The following is a 22487-nucleotide window of genomic DNA, read 5'->3' on the forward strand; positions in this document are numbered from 1 at the left end:
GGCAAATTCCTGCAAAATGCTGGGTTTTGAAGTTCTGTGGGAGTATTTTCCTATGCTGTAATTTGATCAATTCAGCATAAGAAGGCCCATATATCTTTGCACAGATTCCTGCAGACAGTTGAAGAAGAGTCAATAGTTAAGATGTCTAGAAGTTAAAAATACCAAGGTTGGCTGTGAGTTTAATAAATTACACTTCTTTGCTCCGCTTGTTTTAAGAAAGCAGAATATGGTTCAGCAGCATATAAACATGATTGTCTTCTTGCAGTCTGTTAGTCATATAGGCTTCATGAGCAGCCATAATCTGTGGGGTCACCATCATAAACTCCATTGATCTGTGAAGACAGTTCTGATCGTTTCTCTGCTTTTAGTCTCTGAATGATCTTGTATTCCACAGTGCAGTTGTTACAGCATCCCAAATACACTTTCTATTGGCAAACGAGGTAGCATTTTCCTGCATATTTTTGTTATGCGTATATTTTGTTTTCTTTTAATTCCTTGAGTGAATGGTTAAGTTTTTAGTGGAAGAAAAATAAGGTGGTCTTTCTGTTGTATGTCCTGGCTGTTGTTTGACTGACAGATAGCTTCACTTGCATACATAAATCTCTGGTCTTCGTAGTGCTTAACGTAGCAAGCTTAATAATCCTTTCTGCTGTTTTTAGGTTAATGTGTGTGTAAGTGCAGTAGTAGTAATTTTAAAGCAGATATTCTGCTGGATGTAGAAATGAATACATACCACTTAGATACTGACACAGAGTAATTTTTGTTTGCATTCTGGAGCGCAGTTCGCAACCCAGTGAAGCATTCAGCAAATTGATAAACCTATGTTCAAGTTCTGACTGAGGAACCATGTAAGGAAGCCATTTGAATTGTATAACAGTCAACAGTGGTCGTGAAAATAAAGTCTTTGATTTCGAATGCTAGAGACAGATGGAAAAAGGGGGAATTCCATAAGGTGGTGCTGGTTTCATAGTCATTCAATTGAAAAGAGGCAAATCTTCCAAGCTGCTGAGTAGTAGTGATGTCATTGCTATGTCCTGATGCATGCGAAGACAAGTTCGTCAAAGATGAAAGCATGCACAGTTTTTTCTTTAATGAGTTGATCAATAAAAGCTATAATTACATAATGGTCACTTAGCATTCAGGAGGAGTTAAGTACAGTGGCATCATAAAGTACTTATGATTAGCAAGTGAGATTCCATTCTTTTCATGCCTTTTTTTTTTTTTTTTTATTCTGTAAATGCTACTAACAGTTGTTAGTGGAAAGAATACAGTAGTGTGTATTTACTGGATGTTGATGAAGTCCTTCTTGATTGTTTGTTGTCCTGTGAAATGAAATTGATTAGCAAAACGTGCTGACTAGCTCGTATGGATAACTTATTCCTAGGGCCTTCAGTAAAGCAGTTGGGAGTTCATGAGCATCCAAGCCTCTTGTCTAGAAAGCAGCATAGGCAATATCAAGCATTAGAAAAACAGACCAGCCTAGATCCTTCTGTTTGGTACTGCTGCTCTAGGTAGAAGATGAAAGAGGGCATGGTAGAATGTGGTAATTCTGCAGTGAATTCTGCAGTGAATCTAATCAACTGCAAAGTGTTCCATGGGAACAGAGGCAGGAAATCATCAGTGGGATTAAAGACCAGACTGCAGGGGATGGAGAGGAAAATGATTAAGAAATGTTAGATAGAACATGGCTGTAGTCAGTAATGGCATCTTAGGAAGATCTGTGAAATTGAACTTGGAGCGAGGATGTGCCTCATAGGTTTGTGTAAGCAGTTGCTGAGTAGTCTACTGTGTGCCTAAGCTCACTTCTACTCACTTCACTCTGAATAATATGTCACCCTGAGGCCTGACAACAGTGAAATCTGTGTTGTTCAAGTTGGCTTTCCTTCCAGCTGTCAACCACTCAGCTTTCCACTTCATAGATGTACTCAGTTGAGATAGCAAAAAATCTAAGTTGTCTGGAAACATAATCTGCTTCTGGAGTCCACTACTCCAAGAAAAATTGTTATTAATAAAGTGTACCTTGTAGCTTGAAATTTTGCATGGCAATTTTAAACATGCATTTCAGATATGTTTTTGGTATGCATCATTGGGTTGTTATATTTTTTAATGTATCAGCAAATTTTAATGTCTGCAATAAGCTGTTAATGAGATAGCCATTAATGTGGGAGACAAATATGTGAACCAGTTTGCTAGCAAGTTATTACACATATCAGAGCATCTTTCTTGTCTAAAATAAGATGCAATGCTTTTTCTTTCCTGTGTTGTACAGCACTGTTGTGAATCTAAGATTCCACTTCGAATCCTACTATGTTGAAGTCAACATAATTTCTTTGCTGTTTCACTTGGATTATATTTTATATTTACTCTGTGACTATTAATTGCTTTACACGGGACTGTTTTTTAATAGGCAAGCTATTTAAAGGCTAAAACTGAACTTTTTCAGAAACAACTTCTGATCAAAGTGATATTGAAGGACGGATCAGAGCCCTGAAGGATGAACTACGGAAAAGGAAGTCTGTGGTTTACCAGCTGAAAAAGGAACAGAAAAAGAGGCAAAAGGAAAGACTGAAAGCACAGGAGGCCAGTCTGATCAAACAACTGGAGGTTAGGAATAGTAGAAGAAGGGCAGAATGAAAGCCAAGACTGTTAGCTGTGAATAATAAATCATTATTACATGAATACTGTTGCGTGAACAGCTGTGAAAGACATGTTACTGCAATGGAGACATGGCTGTGTTTTGGCTGATTAACTGTTTTCACTAATGAACCATTGTCTTTGAGGCAAAACCATGGACTTTGAAATGTGTGTCTGTAAGGAGTTTTAGTATTCAGGAGGGTACACATTAGTATCTCAGCTTGGGTTGTTTGTGAGTGTTGCTCTTGTAATTTGACTCTGAAAGTGGGTTTCACAGCTATGGAGCTTTAGGAAGTTAAGCAGATTGCTTTACAGAGAAACTGTGTGTCCTTAAGCATTTGAGACTGAGAATTATTTATTTGATAAGTTTTGTTTACAGAATTGTCGTTATGGTTTAGTACTTTAACAGCCATAACTGTTTCTCTTGCTCAGTCATATGATGAGTTTATCAAGAAGACTGAAGCAGAGCTGAGCCAAGATCTGGAGGCATCCCCTACAGCCAAACCTCAGATTAAAACTCCATCTTCTGCTGCTGCTGAAAAACCTAAGATCAAGGCACCACCACTCCATAGGTGAATGGGATTTCTTCTTTCTGAGATTATTCTGAAACCGATGGAGTGCTGTTAGAGCAAAAATCATTTGTGCAAGGAAAGCACTTCCACAGTGCTCTTCCTCCGACACTGTACTATGGCAATGTGCTGCCAACACATGTACTGATCACATCAGACCTAAAGCAGTTACGATGCACTGTCCCTGTAATCATATCTCATTTCTGTCCTGCCCAGCCTCTCAGGTCCTATTTCCAAGTTCTTTCTGAGTAACAATTTTTGATTGAGTGAGAATTTGCAAAGTGGCTGTTTTAATTACTTAGCTAGACCATTCATCTTTGCAGCTTAATCTTGGTTTGGATCTTATGTTTTAAAAGGCAGACGATTCAATTGACTTCACTCCCTACAATATTTCAATATTTTAAGTGTTTCATTTTTTCCAGCAGATGGTACAATTTTAGTTCATTTTTTCTTAAAAAAAAAAAAAGTTTAGTTTCAGTAGTGTATTTCTATTTCTATTTTTATTGTTCTATTTCTATTTTTATTTGTTAAAAACAGCAACCAAAAAACCTCACTCAGTTTGATTTTTCAAATTTAGGCCAGAGACAGCTAAAAACTGGAAATCACTGACTGAATCAGAGAGATCAAGAACATCTTTGGAATCCATTGCAGAGCACGGAGGTATGTAACTGGAAAAATCAGTACTACAGGTGAAGATCTCAAAGCCTGACTATTTTAAACTTCTTTAATGTTTTACTTCTTGATTCAGGAAGGGGCTCTAAGAGAACATGCAGGCTTCATAAAACCATAATGATGAAGCTGCATTTTCCATGTTTTACTTTTAGAAATATTTTGAGGGTAGAGTTTCTTTAATTATGGCTCCTCCGCTTGCTCCCCTGCTCACCTATTCTGAAACCCCATCGTATTTGAGTTCTGTATTTTAAAGGAATTATCTCATTTAAGAAAGAAAAAAATGTTGATGGGAGATGCTGTCCCTTTTAAAAACTAAACCCACTCTATTATTCATCATATATTGCTACATTAGTTGTATTCTATAAATAGCTAAGGTCTTTTTTGTTGCTTTGTTATTTGTACTTAGTAGGCTTCTGCTTTTGCTGTTTCCTGAATGCTCAGTATTTAGTTTCATTCTTGTTGAGGTTCTTATGAAACTGTAATTATGTGACAGCCTTTTTCCTTTTGCTTAGTTTCCTGTTCCTCTATCACTCGAGGAAAATAAGGAAATAAAAACAATGACGGCTTGAGAAGTAGTTGCTTAAGAACAGGTTTCTTTGAGATACTTTTCAATGTTTTGCTGTCTGTCATTAGATAATTGCTGTATGCAATTCAAATCTTCGTTGTTTTTATAGAATTGTAGAATAGTCTGGGTTGGAAGGAACCTTTAAAAAATCATCTAGTTTCAATCCCCCTGCCATGGGCAGGAATGTTTTCTATTAGATCACACTGCAGAGCCCTTATTGTGGGCTCTGTATCGTATGGTGTTATAAAATGCCAATACAAGGAACAGAATTAGGAAAACAGAGTGGTAGAACCTTGGAACTGGATGAATGTTGCCCATATTCATAGGCCAGGTAGAAATCCCTGTTTCCAAAACAGGGAATCATTTTGTATTTTTTAGGGTGGAAATCTTGATGTTTAAATTTGTTGCGGTCTTCACTAAGATAATGTGGGTTGTACCATATGTTGTGATTCATTTTTTGTTTTCCTTCAAGATGCTGTATCATCGAAGACTGAGAGATCTGTGTCTTTGCACACTAAGAAGGAGGCTGTGACAGATGTTCACACAGAAGAACCTTCTGGAACATCTTTGTCAGTTTCAATGCCACCAAGTAGTTCCAGAGCAGGATTTGGTGATTCCTTAGAGAATGTGTCCTCGTCGTCTCCTCTGAAAGACATAAAAGACATAAGCAGGATATCCCATGGGTCAGTAAGCACTGTGGAAAGTGTATCCAAGGAGGAGGCTGTCCTCAGTCATAAATCTGAGATATTGGAAAACTTGGAGTACGTAAAATCAGAGGAAAATGAGCTTGAAGATTGTCATGTTAAGTCTCTGGAGCATTCAGATGTCTTGTTAACATTAGATAAAGAACAGGAGAGATCACTGGACATCCTTCCAGGGGAAATCCTTAATTTCAAAAACGAACCTTCTCTAAAGGAACCTTTTTGTTTGACTGTGGAAAGCCTTCGTGGTGGGAAAGAAGTCTTAGAAGAGAGACCGGCAAACAAAGATGCTGCAACTGTCCCAAGCGTAGAAGAATCTTCTCACAAACTGAGCATATCAGCAGAAGAAAAAGATAATCTGCTTTCAGAACATCTGTGTAGTCAAAAGGAGTCATCATACATTGAAGACTTTGAAGGATCCTCTTCCAGGAAACAGCCATCAATTGAAGAAGCACTTGCTGTGGAAGAATACAAAGATGATTTTGAAGCATCTCTTCTCTCACCTAAAAGGGACTTTCAGTCATTGAAAGAGCAGTCCCTGTTCACACAAACCAGCAGAAGCAGATCCAGCAGCCTTGGCAGTGATGGTGAAATCAGTGAATGCCTCAGTGACAGATCTCTCTCTCTCTCTGGCAGCGTGCATTCAGATAGGTTATTAGAACTTAAGTCCCCAACAGAACTTACAAAAAATACTGAGTGCAGAGATGCGGAGAAAGATGAAGCCACTGTTCAGTCACCTCCACGGCCCTTTGTTTCAGTGACAGAAGAAATTGATAGTTTGCCAAACTTCAGCATAGGTGATAGGGTACTTGTAAGTAAAGTCCAACCTGGAACATTGCAATTCAAAGGTGTGACTAAGTTTGCCAAAGGGATTTGGGTTGGTGTGGAGTTGGATAAGCCTGAAGGGAGTAATGATGGAACTTACGATGGTATTAAGTATTTTGATTGCAAAGAAAAGCACGGTATTTTTGCTCCTCCCCAAAAAATCTCTCACATTACAGAAAGTATTGATAGCCATTTAGATGCACATGAGTATGAAGACTCATCCTTTGATGATAGACTGGAGAAGAAAGATAAAGATGAGCAGGAAGACAAAGGAATTTCCAAAACTAGCAAGGAAGATGAAAGCCAGAGTACAGATGCAACAGAGACTTCTTCTCGAGGTAAAGCTGCTGCAGACACAGCTGTTTCAGAAACTTCAGCTGGAAAAAGCATTGATGAGGTCTCATTTTCCAAAGCAAATGGCATAAGGATTTCTGTAGCTGCTGAATCCTTTGCCCAAGAGCAGTCTGTGGTGGCTTATCTGAAGCATGCTGTAACACAGGAGACCAACCTTACTCCTCCCATTTCTGATGTCACAGATAAGATTTCCAGTGTTCAGCTGGATGACACCTCAGATTTCTTTTCTGAAAAACTGGAGAGACAGAAAACACTGGGGGAAGAATGTTGCGAAAAGTTAAATGATCTCTCTCCTGGAGTTGTGGAGAAGCCTGCAACTCCGCTTCTGGATTTGCTGACAAAAGAAAAGAACCAATTAGAAGCTCAACTTAAAATACCAGTTAAAGAGGAAGAAAAATCCAAAAACCAACTGGAAAAGGTCAGTTTGCTCACAGACAGTCTGCTTAAAGATTTTGTGAAAGATACAGTCAACCAGTTACAGCAAATAAAGAAGATCAGGAATGAGAAAATCCAGCTCAGCAACCAGGAGCTCTGTGATGCGAAGGAGCAATGCAGTTCCCCATTCCAGCAGGTAGAAGAGCAGATTTCTGATGGACTGGACAATTTTTTTCTAAGTTCGGACTTGGAAGATGACAGAGAAGAACTTTCTTCCCCAGATATGTGCCCCAGACCAGTAAGTAACAGACATCTTGCTCTCATTTTAAGAGCTGGTGATTCCTTTGATTATAGAATCTGAAGAATGGCAGTGTGGCAGCAGTTTGTTTTCTCATAAGTTCTGTTCACATATGTGATGATTGTTTGTTTGTATGTCTGTGTAATGCATGTTTTGCTGTTTCCTGGTTCACAACTCACTTTAGTATCCCCACAGGCTTGAAGACAGATTTTGGCACATGAAAGTGAAAAACCCTTCACTTAGATTGCATTCTGCTTACGTGTTCATTTTCATTTAGTTGTTACCCTCGGTCTTTATTCTAAAAAAGTCACAATACAGTAGACTGTAAACTTACTTCTCTCTATTCTTGGTATGAAGTAATCATCCTGTAAAAGAATTAGTTCTACAGAGATCATTAAGTTGTCAGACTGCTCTATCTGCAGAAGTAATATATCATGAGCAGTGGAAGTTCAAGCTTCCTCGGAACAACCATTAATGAAACAGATTTAGGACTTGGCCTCTGCTGGAGATGCTAGTAAACCTGTCTCAATATATTATCACATAAAGCTTCAGCTCATTTCACCACTGTGAGCACTGCTCAGTCACTAGAACAGCCATCACCTGCTAAAAGCTTTTAGGCTGTTAATGTAGATCTGAGAGTGCTGGTAAGCGAAGTAAAAAGTTGTATGTCACATTATCACTTTTTAAACTACTCAGCCTTTCATAAACAGATGAACATTAAGACAGACGGTGGGCCAGGAACACAATTGTAAGCTCTTTGGGAGCCCTCTGAAAGCGTCCATCAGGAATGATAGAGGACCCAGGCATTTTTGCTGAAGCATCTCTAACTTCCCTGTGGGTTGTTTGTTATTGCTGGGAGAATTTAAGAGTAGTTGTGGATGTATAACCTATCAGTAAAGTGTTTGAAAATCCAAGCGGAATATCTGATAGACAAGAATGCGATGCTGCTTTTAAATTTACTCTCCTGCAATTCACAGGAGAGCCCGGTATTTGGTGCCAGTGGTCAGGAAGAGCTTGCCAAGAGGCTGGCAGAGCTGGAGCTCAATCGCGAGTTCCTGAGTGTGCTGGGAGATGAACAAGACTGGTTTGATGAAGACTATGGCCTAAGTTCCCGTAAGGTCCAGCAGAAGCAAGCCGAGGAACCAGCGGTGCTGCCCAAGGTAGAACCACAGAAAGTTCCACCAAAGCCATGTGAGGAGCTTTTGGCAGTCCCTCATACTGCAGTTGAGGTGGAAAGTTTGGTGCATGCAGCAGCTGAAGAACTCTGGAAACTGAAAGAGCTGGGTCATGATCTTCAAAGTTTCAGCCTTCACACTGACTTTACTAGTACCATCAAAGAGCAGGACACAGACTCCATAAACAAGCAGGTCTATAAAAAGGTACAGTCTTCAAGTGTTTTGCTTTTGTCCTTTGAATTGTAACTGTGAAGCACAGAAGGCCTCAATTCTTATCTCTTCTCTGTTAAGGTGGTATTTGATTTAACAAGAGAGATCTTTGGGGAGATCTTTGCTGAGGATCCTAATCTAAATCAACCTATTTGGATGAAACCATGTCGGATTGCGTCTGCTTATTTTCGCCGAGTGAAGGATCCAAATGATTTGGATGAGATCAAGGTAGGAAGAAATCCTTGTCATACAGGGAAGATGAGATGGAAAATATTATTGACAGTTGCCTGATAGTAAAAAGGTCATAAGGGGTACGGACCATAGAAGACGTATTGAGAAGATAAATTAGATTACAGACCTGTGAGAGTTTGTCAGAATGGTCTGTTTCACTCAAAAGATTTGCCTCCCAGTCTTCTTGGCTGGTACTAGCTGCTTTTAAACTACAGCCCTCGACTGATAGGGTGTCCTTGGTCTTGGTATGCTCACAGATTGCTACTTTAGCAGATTTCAGTGGAACACTGTATTTTGGGTATAATGGCGTGGATCCAACTGTAGGGTTGGGCCAAATGGGATGAGCTGGATTACTACTCTTCTTCTTTACTGAGATGTACCTGTGCCAACCTCATTGAGGACGGTGGGGAGTTGCCCAGGTTAATCCAAAATATAACTGGTGAGAGTGCTGTGGTGTTTGGTAAGCCTCATGAGGTCTCCTGTTGCTGGTAGGAGTGCTCAGCAAAAGGATAGAACCTCAAAAAGGCAGAGCTAGACTAGGACAAAATTGAATTTGTAGGGCAGCTTGCTAGGAAGACGCTCATCAGGACATAAATGAATACTATACTGTTTCTTCTGATTTTTTTTTTTTTAACTGTAGTTTGATTAATTGTCTGCAGATAAAGCATGTTAACTCTCTGTAAAAGTTTGAAGTAGCGTCTAGATCAACTTTTTAGTTGAGAATACTTTCAAAAAGCATATCTCGGAGAAGAGAAGGGGCACAGGACAGGGACACCAAACTCCCACTCTACTTTTCTTTAATATCTTCCTGCAAAATGAATGGTCATAATCTCCTGTTTACAGTACTGTTTAATTGAAAGCTCTTCTTCTCAAGATCGTTGTCTCAGAAGTGGGTGTCATTTTTTTTTCCCACTGCTGAATTTAATAACTGTTGCCTGTGTAAGTCTGCCTCAAAGACTTTGCTGTAACTTTCTTGATCCATCGTATGTCTTTTGACTAAACAGAAGCTTGCTGTGCTTTCTATAATCTGACTTAGGGTAAGTACTTTGAGCTAAGAAATGACAAGTGTACACAAATATGACTAAATCTCATCTTTTCTGTTCTGCAGAACTTCATTGCAGCTGAAGTACTGAAGCTTTTTAGTCTAAAGAAAGAGCCTAATAACAAAACAGACTGGCAGAAGATGATTAAATTTGGGCGGAAGAAACGAGACAGAGTGGATCATATATTGGTGAGTGGATGAAAAACAGCAGTCATGTCCGATACTGTCCCTCAGACTGAAGTATGACATGATCATATTTTTCAGATTTGATCATACTATTTATGGAATGCAGAGTATGCAGGAGATCTTGAGAGGTGTTTAATTTTAGAGAGCACACTGTTGTCAAAACAAAGTAAACCAAAAATCAAGTCTGTTACCAATGAAGTGAGGAGACTTGAGTGAATTCAGTTCAGATTTACTGGATGTGGCTGGAGGATAGACTTGCACACTGACAGAGGTTTAAGGCATGAATTTGCATTGGAATAGTTGACTGAAAGGAGAGCAAACTTTTTCTTTGGGAAGGGGACGTGTTTTTTTGTTTGTTTTCTTTTTGTTTTTTCCAGTTTTAAACATTTTTATTTTGAAGTAATATTGTTTTTATTGGAGGCAGAAATACTGAGGTCATAGTAGACCTGATTGCTAACCAGACTGAGCAGAAAGGCAGCACAAATCTTTAGGTTAGAAGAAAGATTTCCATGAGATGGTGTGGGACATGATGCTTCCTTCATACAAGACAACCAACCTGCCAGCTGGTACCCAAAGCTAAGCATTTCCTCAGAGCTAAGTAATGAACATGAGTTCTGCTCCTGTAGCACTTGACATAACTGATGAATGCATCTGCAACTGGGCAGAGACTTAGAAACAAAGTGTTAAAACTCTGTAAGATGGAGCATATGTGTGTGTGTACTGGTTTTGGAAGGTTACTTGTTGGCTTATATTGCAGGATGATTAACATCTTTATTGGCTGTAATGATGGTGAAGGTTCTACTTGGGAATATGAGTTGTCATTAACACCATGCTTCACTTAATTATACCTGCAATTGATTCCACACACACGCACACATAAGTAACTTCAGGTCATGGGTTGTGTGGTCTTTTAATTGCCCATCAGTGGAAGGTTTCCAAAACAGGCTTTTTCCATAGGGAGAATGTGGACTGTATGTTTAGGTATAGGACCTGCATATCCTAGTACTCTTGATTCTGAATTATAGAAGCTGTTCATAGTGTGTGCCAAAAAGTCCGATGCTTAGATCCAGGGGAGAGTTAATAGTTCAACCATTATGCTTGTGTACAGATTGTGTACGTGCTCCTAATTTCTTTGAGTCACACCTAGAAAGAAAGTTTCCTAATTGGGAAAAATCCTTCCAGTTGAAGGCGTCCAAAGGACTTTAGATAGGATAAGTTGGAAGTTCAGACAGTCTGGTGTGTGATTTACATGCAGACCCAGATATCAGAGATTAATAGCGCTCTGGCAGTTTGGGCTTAATAAATAATGTGTTTAATTTTATTTTGTTCTCACAAGTGCATGGTAATAAAATTTTAGCTGAAAGCTGGGAGTAACTGAAGATTGCAGCTTACCATGCTTTGGAATTAAGGCAGCCTCTGGGGCATTGCTATCAAAGCCATACTGTAATGCTGCTGCTAACTAAAAACCTAAGGAGATACTGTTTGGTTTCTCTTGTTTTGTTTTATTAATATTTCTATAAAATATGAACTACTTGAATAGCTTTCCTCTGTCCCCTAGTCAGCCTTCAACTTGTGCTAAAGGTCATGAATTCTGTGGTAACACAAATGCGAGGCCATAACTGGATATACAGGTCTGTAAAAGGTCTGCAGCTATCTGCTAGTAACTCATGCAGCCCTGAGCAGAGGTTCCAGTTCTGGAGTTGCACACGCATTGTTTGAAATATATTCAAATAGTAGAACACAATGATTTTCTGAAAAAGAAATCAAGACTTTTGGGTAGGTTCAGGTATAGTAGAAAGAAACTTCCTTAGAAATGACAACTGAAAATGCTTTGTTTGTTGAATTTGGGAGATACACATCCCTTGCAGTGTGCAGAATCTGTCAGAGCTGGCTGATTCTCCATGTTCTTTTACTGCTTATTAAGACAAAGACTGTTAAAAATAAAATGTGTTCTTTTTATTTAAAGAAGAGGTAAACTGTCTTCTATTACTTGCATTTAAACTTCGAGCACAAGTCCTTCCCAGTTTCTTCCTTCAACTAAAAGTAATTTTCAGATGAAAACAGTTTTTGACAGTTCTTACTGAGACAACTTTGTATTTTAGTGTCTTTGAGAGGAGTGAATGCATCTGGTGGCCAATATGGACACACAGCCAACTGACCCAGGAGCACAGTACAATTAATGCAGGGGTTTTGGTTCCGAGGAAGAAGAATTTGTTGCACACCAGCTTCTCCAGTACAGCAGCAAAGGCTGTCAAATAGCTGTCTGCCATCACAGGTGGCTCTAAAACCTAAAGCCAGGTCTGTTTGCTGAACAGCCTTTTGCTTCTTCTGACGACACTGAGCAAGCACCAGGCTATTTTGCCTGGCTTAATCTCTCCCTCGTTATTTCTGGATGTGTCCCTGGTTTATCACACTGAACCCAGTTCCTGATAATGTCTGGCTCCAGCAAAGTTCAGCCCTGTGGCAGGGGCACAGCAGTTTGAGCAGCACGTGTTCTGGAGGGGCCCTGGGAAGCAGGGTCAATCAGCCACTGCACAGCCAAGAATCAAGGGGAGAACTGGATAGATCAGCAACTTCCACCAGCAACTGCACATCTTCTATTCTTACTTCCCACTTTCATCTGCCATTTCCCACAGCAAAATAGTTACCAGTTCTTTTTTGCCAGCAACAAAAGCCACTGTGCTTTTTTCTTTTTGGCAGCATTAACTTTGATCAGGCTGGCAGATCTTTAAGGAGTCTTTCTTTAGAGCACAACAGCTCTCTATTACCAGGTGTAACAAGTCAGGAAGGGAAGGCAGGAGACTGGCATGGCTGAGCTGGGACCTGCTGGTCAAGCTGAAGAGCAAGAAGAAAATGCACAGGCAGTGGAAGCAGGAACAGGTACCATGGGAAGACTATAAGGAAGCTTAAGGAAGCTGCTAGGCTGTGTAGGTTTGGGGTCAGGAAAGCCAAAGCCCAGCTTAAACTGAACTTGGATGGAGATGCCAGAAAGAACAAGAAAGGCTTCTACAGGTACCTCAGCCAGAAAAAGGAAAATTCAGGAGGGACTATCCCCCTAGAGAGACAAGGAGAAGGCTGAGGTACTTAAATTTTATATCTTCCCTGATAACTGCTTGCCACACATCCCTCAAACATTTGATTTTGTAGGAGGGGATTGGAGACGCAACGTCCCTCCCACTGTAAGTAAAAATCAGGTTTGTGACCCCTGAGGAACCTGAACATCCACAAATCTGGGTCCCGATGAGATGCAGCCCAGAGTCCTAAGGGAATCGGCTGATGTAGTCACCAAGCCACTTCCAGTGATACCTGAAAAGTGGTGGCCACCAGGTGAAGTCCCTGCTGAGTGGAAAAAGGGTAACATCACACCCATTTTCAAAAAGGATAAAAAAGATTACTCTGGGAACTACCAAACCTGTCAGTCTAACCTCTGTGCCAGGGAAAACAGTGGAACAGATCCTCCTGGAAGCTATGCTAAGGCACATGGAAGCAGGAAGGTGATAGGGGAGAAGCAGCACATGGCTTCACCAAGAGCAAATCCTGCTTGGCCAACTTAGTGGCCTTCCATGACGGTGTCACTGCATCAGTGGACAAGGGAAGAGCCATGGATATCATCTGTATCCATGAGCAGTGTCCCCCAGGGGTCAGTGCTGGGGCTGACACTATTTAATATCTTCATCAATGACAGGGACAGTGGAGTGAAGTGCACCCTCAGCAAGTTTGCTGGTGACACCAAGCTATGGGTGGGGATGCCAACCTTGACAGGCTGAGCAGTGGTCCAGGAGAACCTCATGAGATTCAACAAATCCAAGTGCAAGGTCTTGCACCTGGGTGGAGGCAACCCTCACTACCAATACAAACGGGGATGAAAGGATTGAGCACAGCCCTACCGAAAAATGCCTGGGGGTACTGGTAGATGGCAAGATGGACGTGAGCCAGCAGTGTGCCCTCACAGCCCAGAAAGCCAACCATATCCTGGGCTGCATCAAAAGAAGTGTGGCCAGCAGGGCAAGGGAGGTGATCCTGCCCTTCTACTCTGTGCTGGTGAAGCCTCACCTGGAGTACTGACTGCATTCAGATGTGGAGTCCTCAGTACAGGAGAGACACCAGCCTGTTGGAGAAGGGCCACAAAAATGATCCACAGGATGGAACACCTCTACTATGAGGACAGGCTGAGAGACCTGGGGCTGTTCAGCATGGAGAAGAGAAGGTTGCAAGGTGATCTGATAGCAGTCTTTCAGTATCTAAAGGGGAGCTACAGGAAAGAAGAGGACAGACTCTTTAGCAGGGTCTGTGGTGATAGAGCAAGGGGAAATGATTTCAAGCTCAGAGAGATTTAGATTGGATATAAGAAAAAAATTTTTACAGTGAGAGTGGTGAGGCACTGGCACAGGTTGCCCAGAAATGTGGTTGGTGCCCATCCCTGGAGACTTTCAAGGCCAGGCTGGATCAGGCCCTGGGCAACCTGATGGAGCTGTGGTGCCTCTGTTCATTGCAGGGGAGTTGGACTAGATGGTCCTCATGGATCTGTTCCAACTCCAAGGATTTTAAGATTCGATCTATCTCCTATGAATTTGTACTAGCATTTGTTACAAGTGTTTTCTGGTCTGCAGGACAGTTGCTCAGCTATTAACATTTACAACGAATCTTCACTTTCAGTAAACAAGCACAGAAACTTCACTTGTATGAGAAATGACTTAGTTTCAAATCAAGTTAAGGAATGTTTAGATGTTTGCTTTTCTTCTTCTTGTGTCCCTTTCATATTGCCAGCTTTGTCTTGTGTATTCTATCTGTGCTCCATGGGAGAATCTTAAATGTATACCTAGGCAGAAGTGCCACGTTTGGGTGTGCACCAGCACTTCCTACACCTTTCAAAACCTTTTTTAATACATAGTGAGAACCCTCAGTCCTCTTTATTTAAGCTCAAGTGCTAACAATAGGCTGTTTTCACTCCTCTTTTTCCACTTGGGTCTTCAGCCAAAACTCTCTGCCAATTTGTTTGCACAGGGCTAGAACACACTCTGCTGTTGCTTTTCCCAAGCTGACCTGCCACCCCTTTTCTTTTATCCTGAATTAGAGAAAGTAAAGCTCACATGATACTGCCAAACCAATATGTTTAGTTTTTGAACCCTGTCAAGAGAGTACAGAAAAGTACTTGATCTTCTGGCCCAACCACTCAAGGGCTAAAAGGTTTCTGTCCATGTGATTTTAAACTCTGCAAAAAAGCCAAGCTGTTCCTATCAAGCTGCCTTAATCAGAGAAAGCCCACTTTTGTGATGCCTGAGGGAAGTCCTACTGTAAGAAGAGAATCAACAAAGAATCTCTGCTCTTGTGTATAGTTGTGCACCTTATTTCTGAGCACCGAGAGCACAGCGCTGTGAGAATGCACCTGCCTGCCATCCTCATATGGGTATTCTTCCAAAGCAGTGGTTTATTTCTGGGTTTCTGTTATTTCTAGGCTCCTAAATGATCTTTTTAAATGTTGTTTACTTTGCAAATATTAATGCAAATGTTATTTTGCATGAGAATCTCTAGAAATCAAAGCTTATCACCTGAAGTTTCCATCGGATTTCATTCTTCTCAGTGTTGTTTTTGGATACCATGACATTTATTACCTGGCCAGGAGGATCACAGGCCCCTGCACAAGTTAGAATGGGTCTGCAGGAGAGCCATAAGGATGATAAGGGGCTGGAGCACATCTTCCGTGAAGGAAGGCTGAAGGAGCTGTGCTTGTTCAGCCTGGAGATGACAAGACTCCGGGGAGACCTCATTGCAGCCTTTCAGAACTTGAGGGGAGCTTATAAGCAGGACGGGATTGACTTTGTACATGGTCTGATAGGACGAAGGGGAATGACTTTAGACTGAAAGAGGGAAAATCTAGGTCAGATGTTTTGAAAAAAATTCTTTTCTTAGACATGGTGAGGTGCTGGCACTGCTGCCCAGAGCTGTGGGTGCCCCATTGCTGGAGTGCCCCAGGCCATGGATGGGCCCTGGGCAGCCTGAGCTGCTGGGAGGCAGCCAACCCTTGACAGGGGTGGGACTGGGGAGAGCTTTGGGTCCCTTCCAACCCATTCTATGAAAATGTCTCTGTTGCCTAGAAGCAGTTTGTGATAAATGGATCAACAAAGCAGTTGCAACTGCCTCGGTTCAGATGTCCTCAGCTAGAACTACAGAGCAGCGTGGTAGGCTCCACACATGTTCTGAATACACTGTAAATGAGGCTAGCCTGCAGCTGCACATTGCACCTTCCAAAAGTATGCTCAAGGAAGTCCTGCTGATACCAAAGGAAATTGTGCCCTGTGCCTCAGAGAAAGAAGGGCAGGATAGAAACAAGAAAAAAACAATCATTTAAACTGGTTTTCTTGATCTCTCCGATGCTGTTGAACATGCAGATTTTCTCTCCTTATATCAAGTTAACTAGTCCTTTCCCAAGTACTTGTTTCTTTATCTTATGCATCACTTTTTCCTCCTGTAATACAGTAAAAGCAGTGTTCCGTCACGTTGTTGTGGGTGAGGCAGAGTAAATAGCAGCTTACGGTGAGTCTGGATGTTGGGGTTTGCTTAAGAGCTAACAAAATTACAGCTTTTAACCTACCTAGTTGTTCTACTTGCTTCCAACCCCACATTCGGTTCATGAGGTCTGGACTTACCTTCCCAGCAGAGAGGCTGCTGCTGGCCTGGGGAAATCCTGCAGGGAGCTGTGTCAGCTGGCAGTGGGCAGCTGCTCCAGGTACCAGTCCTGGGGCAAGGTCTGCTGGCATTGGTCTCCACCCATCTCCTTCTCTTCCAGGATCTTCCTTCCAGCCAGGATCTTTGCTGTTTTCTTTTTGAGACCCCTGTTTTCTCTCCAAAACCACTTCTGCTTCTTGGAAACCCTTCTTTTTGGTACAGTCCTTTTCAGGATCCCTATCTCCTCCCTTTCCTCATCTAAATGGTCTCTTTGCAGGCATGCAACACGTGACCAGCCTCCCAATTGGTGCTTGTCTTCTGCCTTTTTATTAATGAGAGGGTATGGGGCATTCCCTTTTTTTGTTTACTCAGAGCTTATCTGAATGTACAGCCAGCACACATGGGTTGCAGGCAGGAAGCTTCTGCTAGAGACTTCAGATGTCTGTGTGGGGGTGGATGCCTGGAACAAACTTATACCTAGTTATCTGCCTCCTGTTAGCTTTCACAATTTAAACTGTTTTTCACCTAGGACACACGTTCAAAGTTTGGTTGCCAGTATTGTTACTTAATTAAGCCATTGCACTTAATCTCTGACAACTGCATGGATTGCTTGCAAAGACTTCTAAGCACGTGGTGTGGCTCTTGCAAAGCTGTTTGCAGGCTGAGATCCCTGCCCTCCCTCCCCAGGCTCTCTTAGGAGACGGAGAAAAGACCTGTCAGGCTGAAAGCCTGTGTGTGAGGCCTTACAAACAGCTAAAAACCGTGACAGCAATGCAAGTTTCCTGGGGTTCCCAGTGCAGCCTGTTCTTGGGCCTCGTGCTGTGTTTGGGTTATTGAGTTATCACTATGCTACGGCAGCTGTCACTTTCAGAACAGATGAGTTTCTGTGCAGTTTAGTTTTGGACGAAAGGGAGGAAGTGTTGGGGCTACAGTTCTTGTATTGTTTGAGATAAGAACACGTTACATATTGATGCTGGATTAGTGGGTTTTCAGTATGCTTTAACATTCTTTCAGCAGCACCTAGATGCCTGGCTAACTTTAAGTGGCTAGCAAGAGCATATTTGGAGTTCAGAGCTTGGGGTGTGTGGTCAGAGGAGCTCTGTGCTGAAGCTGAGCAGAGGAAGAGCTTTAATCAGATGTTCTTTGGCCTTTTAAATGAGCAATGTTTGTATCCACTCTTCTTTTGAGAAAGTTTGAACTTTGTTGGGATGTATCTGTAACGCTAACAGAGTCACCGATACACATTTTTGATAAGCTTAATTGGAGGTGGGCAGTTTGGAGAGACTGCTGATTAGGCTTTACCATATACCTCTGTTACTAAAACACCTCTTTGCCAGCAAACAGTGGGCAGCAGATTAAAAGGACATAAATAGCCATTGAGTTATTCTTTGGGCTGAAATCGTACAAAATTCATTTTGTACTAATGATGACAAAGCAAATGAAGCAAATGTTGTCTGTGCAAATGAGTTTAATTCTAGTATACAACACATGCCAGTGTTTTGTCTTCCCATATAGAAGAATTGGAGAAAAGTTAGTAAATTCCTTCAGGTTTTCTAATTCTTACTCAAATAATCTGATCTGTAGTAAAGTCTTTTTTCCTCCCTCTTTTGGAGCCCTTTGCGTGATTCTGTACCAGCTTAAACTGCATGAAATCAGCATCTTGCAAATAGACAATTAGGGACTTTTTAATGGAGCCTGTGCTGTTGGGCACAAATATCCCATTAGCTGAGTTCTCTCAAGTGAAAAACTTGGTCAGGAATATGAAACCCTTTGAAACAAACTGTGGTGGAAGGTGGATAATGTTCATACAGTGGAATAGCCTGGCTCAAATAGAGCTGTGTCCATTGTGCTATTCCAAGCATTTTCTGTAATCTCTTGCAAAGGCAGGTATGTTGTTGGCAGATGGGAACTGTTTGTGACTCTTTTTGGAACTTTGCAGGGGCTATTCTCCTAGAGCAAAAGAGTTGTAATGCTTCCTTTTGTTTCCCTTTTTCCTTTTTATCCCCTTAGGTGCAGGAACTCCACGAGGAGGAAGCCCAGTGGGTGAACTACGATGAGGATGAACTGTGTGTAAAGATGCAGTTGGCAGATGGGATCTTTGAGACCTTGATCAGAGACACTGTTGAGGTACTGAACCAGATAAATGCAAAACAGCAGAGATGGCTGCTTGTCTGAAGTGCCGAAAATAAACCTCTAGCTGCAAGCACTGAGGCACGGGCCTTTTGACTCATGATGTACTCTCCACCCTGCAAGCACTGCTGCTGGACTTCCTCGTGTGGGTTTTAAAGTTGGCTCAGATGCAACTACAGGAACCTAAATTTGCATCCTCTGCCACAAGAGACCTTGCACTGGATTTGTTGTCTGGGACAAGCTGGTCCCTTGCTGAGGCTGCGTCGTGGAGTGCTCAGACTGTGTGCCAACGCAGTTAGGCCGTGTAACTGTCAGCAGCTGTCTGTGCCCCTTGCCTGGGGCTTTGACTTTCAGCCCGTGCCCTGAAAGGGCTGGGTTAAGTTGGGATATTGGTTATTTTGCTGGAATGGCTGTCAGCCATCAGTACGAGAGTTGTCTTAAAACGTGAGTAATTTGGAGAAGAAATGATTTGGTAAAGTTTTAGGTATAAATGATTTACTGTACTGAACAGTGTTAAAACCTTGACACCTCTTCTCCTGCAGCCCTAACAATGTGCATCAGTTTCTTCTGCTCCAAAGCCCGGTTAATTCCCTTTCCTGTGAAGTTGTTTTTCATCTTTCTTCCTGTGGCGTGGTACCACACGTGGTGCCACTCAGTCCAGGGAAATCAGCTGATGTTGCTTTTTGCATTCGAGTAAAGAGTTCCTTCTGTTTTTCCTATGTAACATGCTTCAGTCCAGAGGTGGAGCAGGATAGAGGCCACCTACTGCCAAACATGAAAGAAGAGCCCATGGACAATTTCCCCCAACCACGTAGCACTTCTTGACTCCCTGGAGCACCAGCTGCTCCTAGATAACAGATACTCAGGATTCTCTCAGGCACGGAACATGCAGGAGTAGCAAATGTTTCCTTACAAAAATTTGGCCTTCACACCCTCAGCTTTCTCCCCTCTGGTCACCTAATAAATAGGAGAAGCCATTACTTGAAGAATTTAGAGAACAGAGTGTACTCACCAAAGAAAGCAGTGCTTGACTGTCTGCATGTTTTGTGCTTGTGGGTCTTTTTTTTTTTAATTTATTTTTAGGTAATTTATTAAGTGGGTTATAGGAGAGTGTCCTGTGCAGTTGGTTGTGCTTTCTTATATTTTGAGACAGACAAATTTGAGAAAATGCCTGTTCTGGGAACTTCCAGAGTCTGCATTCTTTGCTCAAATCCTCCAGCTTCTTGAGATGGATACAAGGAAGAACCAAACCTCAGTGACTAGGGGTGGACAACGAAGGCAGGACTAGGAATGGAGCTTCTCTGCACCCAGTTCAGAGACAAGGGGAGACTTAAGGGGGCTGAGCTTGATGTGAAACTTCCCTGCTGCATCTGTTTCTTTTCTTTCCCAGACCTGCTATGTCACAGGCAGCCATTAGTACGTGTTTCATTCAGTGCTGGGTTGAACTGCAGTGTCTTTCTGCCAAGTTCTTTTTCCTAATCTGTCCCTCCCACTCTGCTGTTTTTCTTAGATGGACGCAGACAATCTGGGGTTGAATGCTGATGCCTTAATAATGGATGTCCCTGTTAACTTGGGACGAGATGCAAGGGAGAGTCAGATTCTCTGGGCAGCTGGAGTGCAGAGAGATGCTTTGAAGCACTTTAGGAGGTCCCATAAAGATGCTGCTGCCCATGATAGGGATGGTGGGGGGGAGGGAGTACCTTTTTTCTTTGATCTGCTTGGTCCTTGGGCTTCTGGGCTTTTACTGTGCTGACCCCTGTCCTGCTCTGTTACATTTTCTCTTTTCCACTTCCTTTTTTGAAAGCTGTCATTGGAATATTTGCATTTTGCACAACGACACGTGGCTGGTAATTCTTCAGGGACAGCACTGGGAAGCGTTGGACTTACCAGAGGTCCAAGCAAACTCTCAGATGTAGTATTGCCAGCACCTCACTTGCGAGTTAATGGGGAGCCATATTCATGGAAGCTTAATAAGTGGAAGAACAAGGAGGAGCTAATGGCCTATAGGAACGGCTCCAGCAGGGCACATCACGTCTGTCCTGCAGCAGTTGCCTTCCTGGCTGGCTGAAAGTCAAATGGTCTTGGTGGAGCCACATTCAGCCTTTTTTTCCCTAAGTGACTCACTTGTCCATCTAAAGTGTCATGATGCTGAACTGTGAAATTCTGGGCTGCTTAAAATAGAAGCAAACTGAAGCTGCTGCATTTAACCAGCATGGTGTCACTGATTGGGTCACTGCTGCAGATTCCCTTTCCTGGGTGTATCTTTTTCAATAGAGTCCATTGTTATTTTTATAGGTAGCAATTACGAAGGGAAGGCAGAAACCCACAACACAGCTCTGTGGCTGGAGTGTCAGAGAAATGCAGCTGGCTTTTGTCCCCTGAGTACCATGGCCAGTGCTGAGGAGGGTGCCAGGCATCAGAAGGCTGTCCAGCTGTCCCCTGGGGCTTCTCTGGAATATCCAGCAGCAGGAGAAGGTTGTGCAGCTCACCTGCCAGGGACCACTGGAGGTCGTATGTCTGTTGTCTGACCGCTATGGATCAGCAGTAGATCAGTACCCTCACCAGAAGTAGTGAGTAGCTGTCTTTACAGCTGTTTGGGCAGAAGAGATCTCTGTATAAACAATGGCTTTATTCCTGTGCAAACGTCACCGTTTCTTTTTGGTAGCCATCCTTGACAGGAGCAAGCCGAAAAAGACTTGAACATAGGTAATTTATCTTCTCAGTACCTCACGTGTGTTGAGCTTCTTTTCGTTGAGTGTGTGCTCAATGTGTTGAGTTCCTTTTGGACCGGTGGTGACAGCGACGAAGCGATGGTCTGTCTGGGTCGTGTCTGATAACAGGTATGGGGGAGCCTGGAGTCTTAGGAGCAGGGGCTGAGTTCTGTACGTCTTTCCCTTCCCAACCTTCCTACTTAAAAGAACAAGATGATACTGCTGGGTCTCAGCTATCATAGCACAGCCACGTTAGGAGCTTCAGGGCTGAGAGGTTCTCCTATAAGCTCCTGGAGGCAGCGGCTGCTGGCACTGGGGGACGGGGTTCCCTTTTGGAAAGGATCTCTGTGCCGGGGGGGAAAGCCCAGCTGCCTTTTGGAAGAGGCTTGTTGCTCACAAGGGGGAATGAGGGATTGGAAAATCCCATCTTGTTCACTTTCCTTTCTTGAAAAAGTGGCCTTAGCTTTTTGCAATACTTGAATAAGCGTGTAGCTGCAGAAGATCTTCAGTAGCACAGAGGTAGAGACCTTTTAGGTGACTATTCTGCACGGAACTGAGCGCAGTTCTGACTTTCATATCCCTTTGCTACCTTCAGAACATTAGGAATACAGAGTAAATACAGAGTACTTTTCAGCAGAGAAGCAGTTCAATCTTATAAGGTATTTAGTGCATCTGAAGTGTTTACAAATCGACTAAAATGGAGAAAAGCAAACTATTGAACTTATTTGTAATTTAAACGCGAAATGCAAAAATATATACAGATGAAAGAGGAATACTGTAATTAACCTGCATTTAATAGTTTATTTCCTTGACTTTGCAGAGCCTTTTGATATACACTTGCAAAGCCGCCTTCGGGGAGGCCCTGTCTCCCCATGTACTGTGTTGTGGAGATACTCAAAGGAAACCTGTTTACTGTGTATGTGTAAATAACCTGGTCACTTGGTTCTTGGGCCAGTTTCAGCAGACGTTCACATCCAGAGCAGTTTTGCACAGTAGACAGACCCAAGGATGTGGAGGGGTTTTTGTAATTAAGAGCTGTAAAATAACCAGGGTGCTCCCTGTGTACACCAGTGTAAATATCTTTGGTAACTGAAATGTACTTTAAGAGAACAAAATCTGTAAATAAACTGATTTATAAATTAA

At 42.3% G+C, this 22487-nt stretch overlaps 1 protein-coding gene across 1 annotated transcript in view; it reads left to right on the forward strand.

The window, feature by feature from the left end:
• CEP350 (centrosomal protein 350) overlaps positions 1-22487 on the forward strand; it is a 66012-nt gene extending 43525 nt beyond the window's left edge. The window contains 8 exon segments of the mRNA XM_031554830.1: positions 2444-2604; positions 3067-3206; positions 3781-3863; positions 4913-6993; positions 7971-8372; positions 8460-8606; positions 9718-9840; positions 18514-22487. Of these exon segments, the coding sequence (XP_031410690.1) occupies positions 2444-2604; positions 3067-3206; positions 3781-3863; positions 4913-6993; positions 7971-8372; positions 8460-8606; positions 9718-9840; positions 18514-18678 (3302 nt within the window). The 3' untranslated portion in view covers positions 18679-22487.

This window comes from Meleagris gallopavo, chromosome 10 (genome assembly GCF_000146605.3).
Source record: "Meleagris gallopavo isolate NT-WF06-2002-E0010 breed Aviagen turkey brand Nicholas breeding stock chromosome 10, Turkey_5.1, whole genome shotgun sequence".
Classification (NCBI taxonomy): Eukaryota; Metazoa; Chordata; class Aves; order Galliformes; family Phasianidae; genus Meleagris; species Meleagris gallopavo.